Below are 19,391 nucleotides of genomic sequence, written 5' to 3' on the forward strand. Positions count from 1 at the left end.
GTATCAGAATACAAATAGGTGTATTATGATATAGAGAACAGGGTCATATTTGATATAGCAATGGTTCAAAGTATCTCTAAATGTTTGGTTAATAAATGATCAGCTGAATAATAAAACTTACCAGAATTACTTCTGGACTGGATCCTCCAAACTGTGTCTTCCCTTCCCATGTAAGAGTTCCCATTGGAGAACGACATGGTGTGTTCAATGGTGAGTAGCAAGGGGATTTATCACCTTTGTTTTGTAGCTTTAGTCCAACTTTGTGTTTGTTCAATGTTTTCAGTAAATCTGCTGTCTCTTCTGAGCTCATATTTTCAAAGTAGATAGTTGCACCAACAATCTGATCACCTACGAATGAGCATGAATGTTTGCTTTAAAAAATCAAGTGTATAACACAATGCCTGGTGAAAGAAACAACTTCACAATTGATGAAAGACGCTACAATAATGTACTACCTTCATATACTTTTCCAGATCGTGCTGCAGGGGACTCTCCTTTCACCTCCTTGACTAAGAGCTCCCCTCCACTTGTGTGTTCAATGGTCAAGCCAGTTTTATCAGGACCCTCCCAATCCTGAAAGAGTACTTCCCTGGTATCATCTTCGTCAGCCATCTGTAAAAGGTGATCAAAACACATGTTTAAGTACAAATACAACTTTAAAATGAATGTTTAGAGACTGCTTTGAAATCATATCAAGTTTGATGTTTGGCATTTTTTTATATTTTCATTCAACTGAAAAATTACAGTATTTACAGAACAATAAAAACTCTGGAAAAGGAAAAGATATTGTTTAGGTTAGCATCACCTTATCAATGTTGTAGTTTTGGGCCTTTTCGTGTCAACTGATTTAGGTATTCTGAGCCTGATTTTTCAGTCTCAAATAAATAGATGTAGATACTATTATGTTACCTTTATTTGTTTTCCTGTAATCCAGCCCTGGTGAGAGAAAAATAGTGATGTTGTTTTCCTAAAGAAAAAAAAAAAAAAAAAAAAAAACGAAAAGAATGAGAAAAAATATATTCAATAATTTATTTCAAGTATTTCTCATTAGAACAAAAAAAAAATGTGATAAAGATAAACTGGTTCAAAAGACCCACATATGAACACTAGGTGGTGTTAAATCTCAATTGACCACACAGCTTCCACTACCTAAAAGAACCATAGTGCCAACTACCTTCTTTTGGAATAATGCTGGGCTATGTTTTGTAAATTTAGGTGGAGTAAGACCACACCTTGCCCTGTGGAAAGCATTCAAATCATATGCCTACACCAAGCTCAATAAATTAAACAATGATGGTCTTCAGCTTTACAGAAACATACACTGCAGAAAGCTGAGCAGAGAACATACATGTTCCCAAATATGTGAATGTAAACTATTTTTTTTGAAAATAAATAATCAGATTGACAAATGGTAGTGGAAATCAAGTAATTGTTCAAATTTATTGTTTATGTAAATTGTTTCTGTCCCTTCATGTGAGTAAAGATTGTCTTCCTTTCCTCCTGTAAAAATCGGGTTAGACTGTTTGTGGAAATTCTGTCTTGAGATCAGATTCATTCATAACAATTTCAAATTCATGTGAGTAAATAAAAGGATATTTAGGAGGGAATATATTATTGGTTTTATTTGATTAAAAAAAGGTAAAATTATACATTTTCTTTAAAGTCTCTCTCTTAGCTCTCTTGGTAGAGTATAATCTAGATCCATGAGACAATAGTGAAACATTTTGAAAGGTGTGTCTTTCATAACATTTGGTATGTAGTAAAGAATATTTCAGCGTCAAAACTTATATTGTATCATGCTACTTCAAGAACTTTAATGAATAGTCATAACTGATCGAAAATGACATGTACTCTCTTGTAAAAAGCCTTGAATGAGATTGTTCAGCCATCAGCTATTAACTTTAAGTCAAGCTCATAGTATATATGGTTTATGCTAGAGGACAATGCTCAGAAGCACTCTAGCAAATCCACCTTTAAATTAAAGGTTTTGAGCTGAACTAGCCAAAAAAAAGACTTATATCTCTGGAGTGCCAGGATTCAAAACAAGTAACTCAGACTGAAAACAGTCTAGATTAATCATAAAGAATTCTGCAAAGATGAGTGTCAAAGTTCTTTCAAATCAATATTAAAAGGTCTGTAACCAGTTATCACAAATTTTGATGAAAGTCATTGACATGAAGGTAAGCACCAGGCCTGGAGGGGTTAATTGGAAGGACCTGGAAAGTTCCAGTTGGGCCGGTCTTATTTTTGGGCCACAAGGGCTCTTGATGGGTTTTTTTTGTATTCTGTGAGTAGATCCCCTGCATGTCTACCACCATCCCTGGGCTACCTCAGCCTACACTGACAGCTTTTTTTCCCCCTGATGCAACATGTCGGTGCACTCAGACGGTCAATGGTGTCTTTAAGTTGGAGGGTAAACGGAGCAAGGATGGCGCAGAAAAAAAATCAACATTAAAGAGAAAAGCTCTGGAAACAGACGCTGCTAAATGTACAAAAATTGACAGTTTTCTACTTGGAACTTTGAAAGACAGAGAGAATGGGTAAGGCAAGTTGTTGAACTTTGCTTGCCAACCACTGAACTCGTTAATCATCAAGTCATTGTATTGTGTGGTGCTGTGGAGAATAATTTAATGTTATATAGTTTAAACATAATGCAATGCTGCATAAATGGGACTTTTGTCTTGTAGCCCCTGAGTCAGTGGTACTATACAGCGGCACCAGTACCAGATTAGTCTAACTAGCTTTTGGGGCACTGTTGAAGGGTAAAGATGCACCTTTACACAAGTGAATTAATAGACTGGCTCTGAGACCCTGCGGACACAGGGATGCATGCAATGCTTTGAGGTAACCTTAAACCTTGTTAACCTCTCTGTTTAAAATAGCCTTTTTCCAATAGCCTGGAATAAGTAGCACACCCATGGACTGAGTTGCACACCCCACCACCAATGAAATGTATGTTAGTTTAGAGTGGCTTAGTGTTTATGATACAGATAAAACTAAATGTGAGTACAACTGCTTAATTCTTCCCTTCTTCAATTTATCTCACTCTGTGTATCCCCACTAAAGTATCAATTTAACTCTTTGTTGTGTCACTATGGAGAAGATAAAAAACAGTGTTATGGTTAACTTTAGCCAGAAAAGTGAAGTATTTTTTTTCTTAGATTAAATGCACTTAAAGCATAAATATACTGCTAAACTAAAAAGTATTAAAAAAACTATTCTGTTCACTTTGTTTTTAACAAACCCAATTAAACGTGTGTACATCCCAAACATCTACATCCAAACTTCACTAGTATAAATATATATTTTTACGCTTAATGCTTATTGCTAAAGAACCTATTAAGAAACTCAAACATTTATTTTTGTATTTTTATCTCGAAATTTCACTCTAAGGACACTCTAAGGACAAACTTTGTCTTGGGTACCCCTCCTTTACTAATCCTTGATATATTTTAGGGCAATTTATGGTTTTTGATTACACAAAATAAGATTTGAAAAATGGTAATCCATAAATGTGATCTAGGATAATCACATGATTTGATAGAGAATTTGCTCCACATTGGGTGAATAAATACGGCTTTGTTCTCGAAATCATAAGACAAGCATGCAGTGGGTGACTCAAACTGTTCAGACAACATGACATTCAAATTTACTTCCCTCATAAGATGTGTTTTTTTATAACTAAGAGCTTTGAAGCAAACCATAAATGATGTGACAATGAAAGCAGGGGGAGTCTGACAAGCTTGTCTGTCATGTTTTATTACGATCTGGTATGTGTGCTGGGAAGAGGGGGTGTGGGGAAGCTAGACAGACTGAAGCTTCTGATAATAAAGCGCAACCACAGAAAATTCTGGGTGTCCATGCCTTCTTGTTTCCCAAAAGAAGTTGTTCATATTTTTATTTTGTTTTTAAGGTTTTGTGTGGAACCCAAGTAAACAGCACAACCTTGGCAGGCTTATGAGCTGTTTTATAAGAAGGCTTTAAGTTGAACAGGTGGTCTCTTGAAGAGGAGCCAAATGTCAGGCAGCAATGTTTTACACAGCTAAACAGAGCAGCCATGACCATTAAGGTTCAAAGGCGGCCTTAAAAAAGACAATGCAAAAGTAGTTTTTCATCCAGTCACATAACAGATTGTTAGAGTGGTGAGATTAACAGTATGTAAGTTAACTTTCTTTGAACAAGTCAATGGTGTTGTGAGACAATCCCTGACATGTTTGAGGACACATACCTTGGACTGCTCAAGCAAATCAAAGGGCTTCAGTCTGCTTCTTGTATTCTTCTTGTTTTTACTTCTGTTAGAAAACAATACAAAACAGAATTGGGGTTAGTGAGGAATTTGTAAACATACTTCTAAATAACCTTAATGAGGTTGAGGCTGCAAAAAAGTCTGTCAATACTCCAGCAGGATAACAAGATGCCTTCTTCAGTTACAGTACATAGGTAAGAAAATTACATTGGTGTTGCATCACGAGATGCCTCAGTTAAAGACACAATTCTTTAAGGTTTTTGTGGATAACTCATATGATGATTAATCACCAAGTAGAGACCTTCATGCTCAAAGAACCAGCAATACCAATACTGGCCCAGCTAACTAAGCATGCAAAAATGCCTTTTGCATAAATCTAAAAACCTGCATCTTGTGGCCCTTTTTTTAGGATGTAGGGAGAAAAGTTGACATCTTTTCCACTAAATGTTATGGTTAAGTTTAATGTTAAACTGAATTTTTTCTGTTTTATTTTTATTGTTGAGTTTGTGACTGAGAAGTAGAAAACCATTGAGGGCCAGTCACGGGATCCCAGCTGGCCTTAAAAATCAATTGTTGCAGCATTCACATTTATCATTCTGATCTTCAGCTTCAGTAGCCAAGTCAGTCTTCCATCTACCTGCCCCAACTAGCCGGATTTCTTAAAGGTCTTATGCGGATTCATCATGTCAACATTGTGACATATTGTGAAACAAAGCCTTCTTTTTGTGAATTAGAGAACAAACAGAACTCAGCTTGCTGCGAGTATAGAAAGGCATCTATCAGTGGGAACATGTCGATATTGTCAAATAACTCCCTAACTCTCTTATTAAAGTTCTTCTGGACAATATCCTATTTTCATTGTAAGCCACTCTGTCCATTACTTAGATTAAAAAAATGCTAAATAGCAGTGTTTTTCAAGAAAAAAACATTCTCTCAATAGTCATGTGCTAAACTTTTTGTGCAATGCACCTTAATACAAATAAAATAAAATGTAACTTAAAAGCCATGATTTGACAAAGAGACTTCTTGTTGCTTATTTATCTATTTTACCAATTAATATCACAAGCTTAATTTTTGGTGTTCCAAATTGCTGATATAGACATATCCGGTACTCAGTACTCAGTTATATTTGTGTTGGGATACACACAGCAGCTGTGTACACTTTCCTGTCCATCCTCCTGTTACAGAAAGGTGTGAATCAGACGGCCTTAGGAAGAGTCATTTGGATACTGTCTGACTAAACCCTTAAAATACATGAGTAACAATCTAATAAATAAAATGGGATGGAAGTAAGCTCAATCATTAATCTCCAAAGAGGTTCCCACAGCATTTTTTAGCCTTGGTTATACCCAAACCATAAGATTTGATGCATGCACCAGTAGTGAGAATGACCTAATAAAAAAATTACATGGAACTGCGCATAGAGACAGTATATTACACAAGACAGATGAAGAAAATGTTGCTTTGCCTATATGTTGCTTGCAGAGTGAGGCGCTTACTGTGCAACCCCACCCAGGCCTCTAGTCACACACATTCCTTGATAGAGCTGTCAGGCCAACTGGAAGAGAGCCCAGCCTCTCCCTACAGTGACTAACTGCACAGAAATGTCCCTCTTTCTCTCTCACACTGATTCCAGCTTCATTGCTTCCCGCCCACCCCATACTCTGCTCAGTCGCTCCCACCTCTGCAAGTGGGCCCACCACACCCCCTAAAATTCTAGGTTATACACAGATAAACAAGAGCCCGACTTCCAGCTGGATATGTGATCCAAATGGCACAAAACAGCATAATTTCTATAAACTAACACAAGACACCAACTGGTTATCATTTAACTTAAATCTCTGATCATATTTTTGATAAGAATATCTTTTAGAGGCTTTCAGTTTCATTTAAACCAGTTTTCCAAACTCCTGCAGCACGTATCAGTTTAGCCGTCATAATTTTCACATAAGCAGGTCACAATGTGGTGAAAAGTGATGAAGGAAATGAAAGCTATTCAGCCTGTTTGATTGCCAAATCTAATCAATTTGGTGCACAGAGAAGGGAAGCAATGTGACACTTATTACATCTCACTGCTTAGTATACATCAAGCACAGTAATGCTGAGGAAAGATAAGATTTGATTATGAGCAAATAGAGAAAGTCCTGTGAGCAGTGAGACAAAGAGGAGACTTGGAGAAGTGAGCAAATAAGTGTTGTTGTCAAAACAGAATGGTCTCCCTGTTTCCTTTTGCCGCATTGGTGTTTGACGCAGCAAGTAAAACAAACACAAAAAGAGACTCAGCAGGCCTCAGCCTGCGGTCATTCCTCAAAGAAGCAGATAGGCTGTGCATGTATGACACATATAAAAAGGAATGACCATCAAAATAAATGGTTCCTTTCTGCTCGCAGTGCTCCCATACCCCGAAGAAAACCACAAGTCCTGTATAAGACCAAAGCCTGTCTGCTGACACCAGAATGGTTGGCTGCTTGTTAAACTATTGGAACTTTGGCAGGAGTCTGACAAATGGAAAAAACTAAGAAGTCCTTCTCTTCTTTTACAACATCACAAACAAGATCAACTAATTCATCTAATTATGTCTGTAACTCAGTCTTTGGTGCTATGTCATAACCAATGGAAAACTCAGACCTATGTATCTTACATTAGATGAGGAGGAATGATGTAACTGAGAGCTCCCTCCTCATTTGAACTTTGCTGTGTGTCCCACCTGCAGACAACAAAGCGGGGCGTAGGCGGCTTGCTTTAAATATTCTCTCATAAATGTTTCCTGATTTTTTTTTCCATATGTACATCCATTTTTCAGGAGGTTATTTCCATCCTTTTAAAGAAAAGTGTTAAAACCAATTGTGCTCATGACACAAGTATAAACATTCCTAAGTTGTATCAAAGGGGAAGAAAGTGAAATAAAATAACAGTAGATAGCAACAGCATTAAAGGTATTTAAAAGAAAATAGCTTTAAGTTTGTTTTCTAAATTATGAGAAACAAAATGCCTTTTCCTACCTATGCATACATAAAAAAAAAAACATAATGCTTTTTTATGACATACCTAGTAACATCAAAAAGGCAGAAAGGACAATGTATTTTAAAACATGATCATACTCATAAAAAAGCATACATATAAGGGTATGCATGTTTTTCAGCTTTAAGGCAGTTAATTATCAAACTGTTTAATCTTACCTCAACTGGTGTTTAAAGTAAAAATAATGTAAAGCCCTTGACGGAACAGAGGACAAGGGGATTACAAATAAAGCTAGGTGGCAACAGAATGTATATGTTTATAGATAGATACATTTCTTAGCTACTGAATTCACAGCCTAAGCAAAGTCCATGATATGTATTTGTATAAAGAGCTTTGAGTAAAGATCTGTTGAACATAAGACAGCGTTTTAGACGACAAGCTGAGCCAACCTTGACTGAAAACCTAAACAACATTGAATGCATTCCAAACGTTGCATTCCGTGCCTTGCTCACTGAAATACTGGACCCCATTCCTTCCTACTAATAGTTTCACTAACAGATGCTGCATGTTGCTCCTTGCATGAGGAAACATGACAGGTTTAAAAGCGAGGAGCCAGGTAAGATTGTACAGTTAAGCAACACTTGTATAAGATTTATTGTTCTGGATGATTCTGTGGAACAGATGTTTGGATGAGCAGCAGTGTGAGTTATAAAGTTATGAGCGCAAAAGAAAAAGGCTGCTGAAAAAGTTTCAGCCAAATAATAAAAAAAACCTACTATAAACAATTATCAACTGAATGCACATGCGTGGGGGAGACCTTTTCTGACTGGATCATATTTCAAAACACAATTTTTCAGTGATAAGACAAGCAAGAGTAACAACAAGGGCTCCTTAGGATCCAACAATCCAAACCAACGCTGGATAGGTGAAAAGGGAGTGGCTGCTGTGTGGATTGCCAAAAGAAACTTCCCAAACGCACATTCTAAACTTATCTGTAACAGAAATGGCACACATGTACCTCTAAAATAGTGTCTGCTGGAGATGTAGTACTCTAGGATCAAGTGAAAAACAAATCCACAGATTTCTCTTCTTTCCTCTTTTTCAGAGCATTTGTCTACCTTCTTTTTAATATGTCAACTCACAAAGCTTCTTCTTGCAACCGCCCAGTCAACAAACCCTCAAGGAAACAGCAAAGGAAGTGTGCTGAAGACCAGTTTCCTTAAGTTTCACTCTGGAGAGCATTAGAAATATCACTTCTCTCGTTCCTGTTGTCAATCAGCAGCACCCAAACAGAGCGTGCAGCTGTATCTGATGTAGCGACCTGACAAACGGCTTAATACAAGTCAGAGTTCTCAGCAATCATAAGACACAGCCTTCTCACTGGGCCTCTAAAGGGGCACAGTAAACCAACTTAGCATGAGAAAAACTACAAACTGTCAATAAAGACATACAAAAATGTCATCTTGTGGTATTCTTGGTATGGTTTTTTTTTTTTTTTTTTAAAGATAACACAGTGTGCTGCTGCATTTGGAGATGGTGCATGTTTGAACAAACAGTATCCGCCCTTGGCTATGATGGGGCCCTTTTAACTAACAAGCATTTCAGCACCTAACGGTTGGAACAAAATATTTCACAACCTGACAAGGCCTCACTATCCTTAATTTTAAGTCCATGGCTGCTCAGTTATTTTCAAACCAACTCAAACATCTTTTTTACTTTCTTAGCTAAAAGGAAACAACAGGAAACAACAGAACAGCTCAAAATACTTTTTAGATCACTGTGACAATTTGGCTGTTTCAGTAGTGCTTGTTTCAATCAATCAACTTGACAAGAACAATTTGAGACCTGCCAGACATTTACGGCTGCGGGGCACTAAGCGTTAGTTTGGCATACGTGGTAGAAAATGGTGAACAGGGTGGAGCAAAAAGCAGCTCAGAATTTTTGGGTGTGGCAGTGGAGGAGCTGTGGACGACGGGCAACGGTACGCGTTGAAATCTGACTGCTAAGTAAGGTATAGCAAAAAAAAAATCAGTGTTCTTTTTTATCTAGTCTTGTTTCCACAATTCAAACAGTGCTTTATCTCAAGCATGGTGAGGAGATTAAGTAGCAATGTATGTTTAAACATAGAAGAATATGAGGTTCACATAGATCATCTGAAAACGTCCAAGTTTGGATTTCTGAAAGAGTTTTCACTCATCCTCCCAAAGTGCTAAGTCGTTGCTCCCCTTTTCTATGCCTCAAACCTGGTTTCAATTAGCTTGTCTTTTCCAAACCACTACATTCCATAACTCCCCTCCTCACCCCAGAACCGCCCACCCCCTCACCAACACGGTCTCTGACTCTCTCTCCCTGTCTTCCTCCCGTCTTTTCCCCCCATACACCCTGGCATGGAGCCCAGGTTAAGTAACCCAAGTTGGGGGGAAAAAGTATATATTTTTCTCTGGTTTAGTGTTTTCAATGTATGCTTTTAAGTTAATATTTGCTATAAAAAAAGACTACACAGACATTCCATGTTTCATAAAAAACATCTATAACAAAAACCATAAAACAAAAACTTAAAAGAGAAAAGTTAACATCAGTCAACATGCCCCCTTATGTATACTCAGGATGTTGAAAGAGTTCAACTACAACTGCTATGGTGTGTATGGGCTGCTTTTTTTTGTCTGTAAAAGGGTGCGCCTCTCTACAGAGACAAGAAGGGAGAGGAAAAAAAAAAAGAAGTAGGAGAAGGGAGGTGAAGGAGAGAGATCCACACCCAAACTTGTTGCTGCAGGCTTTAAAAGGGAAGTACCTTCACTTTTCGCAACATAACAAAAGGTGGAGTAAGAAAAATGAAAATGAAAAATTAAACCATAAACGCAACCTGATTATTTTCTATCCATTTACTGGAACATAATTTCAACTGGAAAATCCTTTTTAGAGTTATTTTCTAGCAATGAGGATACAGATTTTGCATACATGTCATATGTATGTATGCAGAGATGCATTTAATTATCTAACCAGTTCAGAATTATTCATCTGATAGATTCCCTATCTTTATTTCTGAAATAACTTAAATTTTTGAAAAGGTTTATTTAAAACTTTTGTACTTGTTCTACCTCTATTAAGGTAAAATAAAGTGCGCCACTGCAGTTGGAACCGCAGTATTCATGTAGCTGCTAGTACACACCCACTTTTAATTTAAATGAGATTTCAAGTGTGCAATGGGATCCACACCTATTTTATTTTACCTTACACAAAAAAGCAGAAATACAATAAAAAAAATCAAAGCTTCACAGAACTTTCTTTAGAAAAATAACCACTTCTTTTTAAAATACCACAATATGTGAGAGTAGATTAACACATTTCATAAAGCAGGGCACTGTCAACGCAATCTTACAGCAAACACTAAACAATCAGTCGACAGTCGACTCTTGATAAAATAAAGCTATGCAGACTGATAAAACAAACACTTTTGCAACTAAGTCTTTAGAATTTATTGAACTACTTAATCTGATAGGCTGATAACTATAAAGTAACGTAAAAGTTTGCTAAACTTCACAGTACCCTAAAAAAGTAAATTAATAAAAATACATATATATATAAATTCCTTACCTGTGCGCAAACTTTGCGCCAAAGAAGCCTCACACCCACTTGAGCATCCTTGTAAACATGTCTTCTCACCTTGGCCCCCAAGTAGAGCACTTTGCACACTGCCACAAGTTTGCAGTCTGTCAGGAGTCTGTCTCTGTTTTCCTATTTCTTGACCAGCTAGACTTCCAGGGCGTTTTCTCTCCCCTCCTCCCTCTATCCCTCCCTTCTCTGAGTTGATTTAAGCCTCTACTTTGTTTTTTGTTTTTTTTCCTCCTCTGTGTGGCTTCTACTCTGAGTTAAGCCAAGTGGTTGGACTTGGTGCTGGGTAGGGCTCCTCGTTCACAGAGGGAGGGGACTGCAAGGGAGGGGACCTGTAGAGGGAGTGGCCCTCAGCACTGGGACCACCCACTGTTCCACATAAAAGGCTCTAAAAACATGCACAGAGAGGGCCTAGTTCTACTTCATGTAAGAAAGGAATATTAAACTATGCTAAGTGCACTTCAAATCAACAGCTCTAAATAGTGAACATCCATGTAAAATCACCTTAATATCAGTTAATAGCATACATAGTGACACACACACACAGTATAACACAGCACATCGTAGGTATCATATGACAGACAATTGCATAAACATGTTATTAAACCTCTGAAATCACTGTACACAAGCTAATACAATGTTATTGTTAACTAAATAATTAGTTGCGAAAAATTCCTTTTAAATTTTAGTGTGAGCTATTTAAATTACAAAACCATAGTAAAGGCCAATTTATCTTCATTGAAGCAGATCTTCTATAGCAGAAAATGGCCACTGTAATGGTAGTTCATGTTTCAAAGATTATTATAAAACTCTTTAATTGTTAGAGTAACTCTAGAGTAACACTCCCCATCTACCAGACCACTGTCATTCGAAAATGTGAAAAGTGATTAAAACCAATAGTTTACTTCAAGCTCCAATACAAAAGCAGGAAATATAAATAAGGCCAGTTTTCAGTTAAACACTTGGAAACTGCTTACAGTTGTGGAGTTTTCCATACATTGGAAAATAAAAGGAAGGTATTATGCAATATAAGAAGTGTTCATGTTCAACAACAGCTCTGCGGAAAAGAACACCTGGGGTTATCTGCACATATTTGGCCAAGCAGCTGGGTTATACTTTAATATATCTGCTAAAGTGAATCAAGTATTTATAATTAAGTAACACAACCTTTTGTTCCACGGTTCCCAGATCGCCTTCTGTTCCATTTTGTCTAATACAACTTGTGTGGTGTTATTATTTGAACTGAGGTGAGAAACGGATTACTATAGGAATTATTTTGACATGTTGGAGCTTCCAGAAATTTCTTCTAACCAAAAAAATCTCCTGACCTAAATCTCATAAAGGATCCGTGGTACACTGTCGAAGGAACTAAGAAACCAGCACAAATAATAGTGACAGGTTCAAGGTTAATGTCAAAGCAACTTACACTTCCTTGGCATGTCAGCAAAGGAGCCTACATACCAGCTCACAATGATGCAGTTATTTATGTGAAAGAAGTACAGGCAAAGCACTGGGCTGTTTTACTGTCCTTTGCTTTTTATGGACATACGTTTCTTAAAAATAATTTTAAATAATTTTAAATTCAATTTAGTTTATTTTTATAGCGCCAATTCACAACACATGTCATCTCAGGGCACTTTACAGTTTACCAGACCATACAGTCAAACTGATTCAAAGTTTTATATCTAAGGAAAACCAGTTGATTGCATCTACTCATTGACTCAAAGGCAATCCCTCACACTAAGCATGCTTGTAGTGGCAGTGGAGAGGAAAAACTTCCTTTTAGCAGGAAGAAACCTCCAGCAGAACCAGGCTCAGTGTGAGCAGCCATCTGCCGAATCCGACTGGGGTTCAAGGAGACAGAAGCAGAGACACAAAAAGCAACTGTAAAAGGCGGCCCAGTTCAGGGAACAAACAGCCAGGCACCCGAGCTCCGAGCCAGCTCCCATGTCAGAGGATGAAGAGAGCACATCCAGCCAGTCACAGTCAGAGAAACAGGACTACACTGGAAAACAGGCAGATCTCCAACATCTATAACCAAAGGTGTTGATGGCAGCAGCACAGCTGATATTTCTCTCCAGGATGGTTTCAGCCAAACAGGAACAGATGAAGCAATGCTACTCTGAGAAAAAGCAGAGAGAGCAGAACGTTAATAATATTCAATTTGATAAGACACTGAACGCTGGATTTTCTTTCAATCTTAAAAAGGAACAAAAAGCAATACTTTTTCATATATAGAAAACTAAGTGTTTTTTTTTTTACAGGATTATAATAAAAGGAATAACCTCTGTGTTCATATTGTAGTTCAATTTGTTTCATCGTAATTGTAATTTGTAGATTGACAATAATTATAAGAAACAGTTTATATTAGGCATGGCTTTTGTCCATAATACTCAATGAGATTATTGTAATTTGAGTTAGGTCTTTTCTGAAAAATTCAGTGAGACACTGTAATTGGTATGATAGAATTATTTGTTATAAAGTTTGAACATGTGGTTTTAATAACGGTAAAGGGTGATCTCTGTTATTCCAAATAATTTCTATTGGGCTTTTTTATAAAAACATTGATTAGGTAAATAAATTTTTCTGATTTTGATCTAAATAGCTTGTGCTCCTCTGGAATCTTTTCATATGTTTTCCCCGCCTGCTGGTTTATTCAAAGAGTATCTATGTATACTTCAAGCTGTCGATAAAAAAGGTCATCTTGTTCATAGATGCAGTCAATCAACTGTTGTGCCAATGGAATTTGCTTCTCCTGAATTTAACCATCTGTGAAACAACCCTTTCATTGTTTTCCTTTCTATATCCTCATGCCCGACAAGTAAACATTGTTCAAGAAGCAGGAGCAGAGGAAGTTGTTGCGCTGCTTTGTTGGGAGCAAACAGGGTGTGGTACAGATGCTTGGACATGTGCTTTCTCATATTTCAATACTACTGTATTACAGCACTAAAGATGACTTGTGGGGGTTACCCCCCCAAAAAAGAAAAAAATAACCATTAAGATCCTTCACAAAAACAGAGGCCACTGCTGGTATGTGTGGAGAAGGGTAGCTTTGACCCTATACAAAAACAAAGCCCATGTTTACAGTGGATACATGATTTCATGATAGCACAGCAAATCCAAAAGGCCCTGCAAACTCAGACTAGTGTACTCAAAGGTTAGACTAGCAAACATAAAATTAAATCAAACACAGCGCATGGAAAAGAACAATGCTGCAAGTAGCGAAAACAACTGCAAGTTAAGAAAAGCTGCAGTCACAGAAAATAGAAAGTAGCAAAGTGGAAACATGCTGCAAACACAAAACCCAGAGCAAATACATAACGCAAATATATGTGCAATGGAAAAGAGCTCCAAGTAGCTAAAATTACTGCAAGGTAAGAAAAGCTGTAGTCACAGAAAATAGAAAGTAGCAAAGTGGAAACATGCTACAAACACAAAACCCCGAGCATATACATAAATGAAGCTAACACGCAAATATATGTGCAATGGAAAAGAGCTCCAAGTAGCTAAAATTACTGCAAGGTAAGCAAAGCTGCAGGCTAGCTTTTCTTTCCACATTTGGAGAGCTCCATTCCGATAAGGAGAGACAACGTTCATCAACTCATATGGGATCACAACATTACTACGAACTACTGTCTATGGTCCAGACCCTCAGCAAAAACATAGATGGGATGACATCCAGGGGACCATTTATTTACCTGTTTTTTTCTCCAGAAGGAGAAAGAAAAGCCAAGTTCTCTATTGAAAATTTTCCTTTTACTTGTAATATTTCTTAGCCTCTAGTTTATGCCTTTAATGAGGGTCTTGTCCCATATGATATAATGATGCTCTCTCACTGGTCTGGAGCGCTTCTATTATGTGGTGCTAGTTGGAAGCTTTTCTTAACTTCCAGGCGTTCTTGCTACAGGAAGCATTATTCCTTTGCATGTGTTTTGTGTGTAAGCATCCTTAATGTCATTTAGTAGGGTTTTGTGTTTGCAGTATATTTTCAGTTTGCTGCTCTCTATTTTTTATTATCTCCTTTGCAGCATTTAATCTTTGTATGTGATTTTATAGGTGGTTTCATTTATGTGTTTGCTAGTCTAATTTTTGAATTTGCAGGACCTTTAGAACCTGCTGCGAAAGCTTGTATTTACACTGCGTTTGCACCCTTCGGCCACTGTACATATTACCTTTGAAGACCGGTTCATTTTTTTGCTTTCAGAACAACAGGGTCTGTGATGTGTCGGCATGTAAACACCAGGAGTCTCATCAAAACAGTTTTCCTCTCAACAACTTTTCTACGGGGCTTGTTTATGGCCCCATAACAACCAGACAGTAAACATGCTCTTTACCACTCGTAAATGAAGCTTTCCTTGACAACAAGATATGAGGACACATTTGATGTTATTCATTCCCTTATCTGGATTAAATCTAAAGCAGGTCAAATGAGGCAAGATGATTTGTTGAAAACAACTCTAACAGAGGACTACAGTTCAAGGCAAAGTTTTACAGAGCAAACGTGTCTATACTTTATGAACTATTTCACATTTCATCCTGTAAAATTACTTCAAGTTTGGTGTAATTTGTTTGTCTGCCAAACACACAGTATTGTGTAACTGTGTTAAGGGAGGAAGATAAGAGATTAGTGTCCCATATTTCACAAAGAAAAAAAGTGTATTTATACATTTTCACCCATTTTTATCTTGGTACACTTAAATACAATTCTGCTTTTAATCAAATTCAATTCACAAATACTTGATTGATCCCAAAGGGAAATAAAATTTTGTAGTAACTCAGAAGTTTTTTTTCTTCAGCTCAAAGGGCATCTTTCAACGAGTCGTTGCATGTTGATAGCAGGAGGCAGGAAGGATCTTCTATAGCAGTTATTGTTTGACGTCTCCTGAAGAGGATGTTCACTGTTGACCATAATTTTCTTAATTTTATGAAGAATTCTCCTTTGTGCAATAATCTCCACGGAATCTAGAGGAGATCCTAGAACATAGCTGGCATTTTTTCTAAACTTTTTAAGTTTCTTTAAGTTATTTGCTCTGATGCCGTTACCCCATAGATGATGGCAGAATAGCACACTCTCCACAGCAAACTTTTAGCAAACACACTGCATGTTGCTGCAAAAACTAAAGACTTTAGCTCCTTTAAGGAGTACAGTCTGGTCTGATCCTTCTTGTCGATGGCTTCACACTTGTATTTCCAGCTGAGTTTATTGTCCAGGTGAACACTGAGTAATTTGTACTTTGCCACCACCTCTACCACTTCTTCTACCATGATGTTACTAGCATTCAACATGTTCCGGTTTTCTTCTGGTATCATCTCCCTTGATTTCTTTACATTCCGGATCCATCCAGGATAACCGTTTCCATAAAATGCTACAAAATGGTCCACCTACTGCCTGTAGTCAGTTTCATTTCAATCTCTTATGCACCAAACAGCCGCAAAGGAGGTTTAAACTAGGTTTAGGGTTTTAAAAAAAAAAGCCAGTATTGAACATCACACTGGGATAATGTTCAATCTGTCATCTGGATATTAAAAGAAAATGGCCTAGTTGCAAATCTATTATGACATGGCTGTCTACTTACCACACCAAACAAAAATTAGCACTAATCAAATGAGCAGCCAATATGTTCATAGTAACTCTAAATGAGCTCAAATCAGACAGTTAATTAACTTATGTGTTAGTGTAGGTCCCAACAATTAGAAAAAATGAGGGCTTTTTAAATGTGCCACAAAGCATGTAGGGCACACATCAATCTGTTCTGCTGCCATGCCATTCTGGCGCGTGGCAATGGTTAGGGTGCTGCTACCAGCGACTTCATTTCCTCTTTCCGTCTTTACTTATGGTTAACTCTGTCTCTCTCATAAACATAACTTTTGGCAGAGCTTTTCTGTAAGTAGCTGCATATGCTCATGAATGAGGATTAGCTGCAAAGTAAGTGACAAAATGCAGGCAAGTATCCACTGTCACTACATGCTAATCCAAAAGTCAATTCTGCAAGTCAATGACTCATTGCAGTCTGCTGGATTTGCTTAGAAGGAAAACTTTTTAACCAATCTGTCTGAATTATCTGACTGGACTGACTCTTTAAGGTGCCACGAGGTGAAAATCTTTCTGAATTGATGCTTTATAAATAAAACTGATTAGATTTGACTTTATTCATAAGAGATCTTATATTTTGCAAAACAAAATAACACTTTACCACACCTTAACCACAATCCTCTCTGTGATACATGGCCATAGCAGAATAATGCTTTGGGAATGCAAATAGAGACAGAGTTGATGGCACGGTGGATGGAAGGGCAAACCTTAAAAAAAGTTTTACGGGCTGCAGAAGTTGTAAAAATGGGGAAGTGGTTCATTTTCCAGCAGAATGCCAACATAAGGAGCTACCATGAGATGATATGTCTTTATCATTTTTGAACCCTAGACTTAAATCTAATAAAAAAATATGGGATAAGACATAAAAGGTGCTGTCAGATAATTCCTATGCACTACAACTGTGTTTGAGCTGTTTTGTAAAAAATAAAGCAGTTACAAATTTCAGTTTTTAAATGTACAAAGGTGATAGCAACACACCCCAATTGACACCAACATAATATTAACAAAAATGAGTTTAACAAAGTTTTGAAAAGGAAGAATGGTGGAAATCCTGATCATTTTTGTAAAAAGAACATTAAAAAAATTTTTTTTTCTTTTTTGTAATGCTTAGTGTTGGCCTTTTACAAAAAATCACAATGAAGTATATTAAAATTATAGTTGCAAAATAAAATGTTAATTAATACTTCTTTAAGGTGTTCTATGTGAAATAAACAAATCATGAAGGAAATAAACAAAATCCTTTGCATATTTTGCTAACTAAATTCCCTCTGCCTGTCTGCTCTGTGGCTGATAGCTTCAGTTGAATAAAAGGATATGTGGGAATGGGTGTGTCTCCTAGCCATAGGTGTGTCAGCCAGTGTGAACAGTCACAGGATGAGTCACAGCCCATGACAACAATGAAAACATGGTAACTCAAACTACAGCAAGGCCTAGAATCAGAGGATTAAGTGGGCATGGATAGTTGGAGGCATAACTGCAGGAGTGCATGCGCAAGAGTGTGATTATTGTCTGCCGCAGGATAAAGGAAGTTGCATCGCTGTGGCCTGAGCAAAGCTCTGACTTGGCACAGCACCTGGAACTGATTACTATTCTATCAATCGTCCTTAAGCAACTTGTTGGCATTGCCTGAGGGTGCAGCTTAAACATGGACATGGGTTGTGCATTAAAATCTGTAATGCAAGCTATAAATAGAGAAAACTGATCCTAATTAATGTGTTGGAACTGCCCTCTAGGCTTTAACAAAAGGGAATTAGTAAATGGAGACAGTTAATAGTAATTAAGAAAAATAGATTTGGTATTATAAAATGTCACAATCTTTAACTAAATTCCTCCCTAAATCCAGACAATGAAAGCAGTGTTCTGAGCAAATAGGCTTGCTTGTGTGAGTCACTGACAAATTTTGAAAGAACACGGGATCCAGAGAGGAGTTTCTTCCAAAACATATTTAAAAGAGTAACTCAATATTTGATCCTCCTTTTCTACTTTTTTTTTCCCCCTGTCCTTTTCCCCTGGTATGTTTCTGGATGAGCTGATTACATTTTTAAAAACATGTACAATACTTTGGATGACATACTGACACATGTCTTTGCCACATTTTTCCTAAAAATGAAAGCAATGCAGAGACTCAAAGTCCGTCCGTTCACATATTTTTCTGACTGCAGCACCTAATATTTTACAGAGATAAACAGCATAAAACAAGTCTTTGAAAACACTAAGCGTTTGTCAAGACTGGCTGGGTTTGCAGCGCTAGAAATTAAATTAAATAGTGAATGTTTTTCTTTCATAAATTTTTTATACTCTATCACATATTTGTTCTTATACAATGCAGCATTGTTTATTTCATGTTGTTTGTCAAGCTAATCTTAAGGAAAATAAAGGATTCAGTCAAAGAGGCATTTTCTACAATTTCAGTTGAACTTGATTACTGAATGCATTATTGTGGAGGATTTTTTTAAAGGCTGCATCTAAGCGTAACTTTTTTCATTGTATGAGCTACCTGTTCTTTCTAATACAGATAATAGAAACCAACAGTATTCCTTTTCTTAGTGCTTATTGTTACCTTCCTTGGTGCTCCCTGAAGATACGCCTTGTGAAAGGAAAGCAAGGCATAAAAACCGCTGGAGGAAATGGTCCCTGCATTTTTAACAACCAAAGAAACAGATTTATTTTTGAGAAGAATGTTGTAAATTTTCATGTTTTTCTCTCTGTGCTCTATAACTGTTAATCCTGTCATATAATTAGCTAGATAGATTGTTGTTTCCTTTCCCAAACTCCATCTGTTTCTGTTTTACATCATGTCCTGGGATGACTTTTGATCTGAATTGGCACCAAATAAATAAATCTAATTTAGACCAAACGCAGTTGCTGAAAATAAAACTTTTTTATTTTCTCTGCACACAGTTTTGTGCTATAACCCGTGGTAGATTTATGATATGATATATATTTTTTTATAAAAAGTTACTGAACTAAAAACTGCTT

At 37.0% G+C, this 19,391-nt stretch overlaps 1 protein-coding gene across 1 annotated transcript in view; it reads right to left on the bottom strand.

Annotated features, from left to right (window-relative positions):
* The window catches only part of ahnak (AHNAK nucleoprotein), a 32,969-nt gene extending 21,870 nt beyond the window's left edge, over window positions 1-11,099 (bottom strand). The window contains 5 exon segments of the mRNA XM_038292567.1: window positions 122-348; window positions 456-612; window positions 910-967; window positions 4,229-4,292; window positions 10,802-11,099. Coding sequence (XP_038148495.1) covers window positions 122-348; window positions 456-612 — 384 coding nt within the window. The 5' untranslated portion in view covers window positions 910-967; window positions 4,229-4,292; window positions 10,802-11,099.
* Between the last annotated feature and the right edge of the window lie 8,292 nt (window positions 11,100-19,391).

The sequence above is a fragment of the Cyprinodon tularosa genome, unplaced genomic scaffold, assembly GCF_016077235.1.
Source record: "Cyprinodon tularosa strain WSP-4 unplaced genomic scaffold, ASM1607723v1 ctg314, whole genome shotgun sequence".
NCBI classification, from domain to species: domain Eukaryota; kingdom Metazoa; phylum Chordata; class Actinopteri; order Cyprinodontiformes; family Cyprinodontidae; genus Cyprinodon; species Cyprinodon tularosa.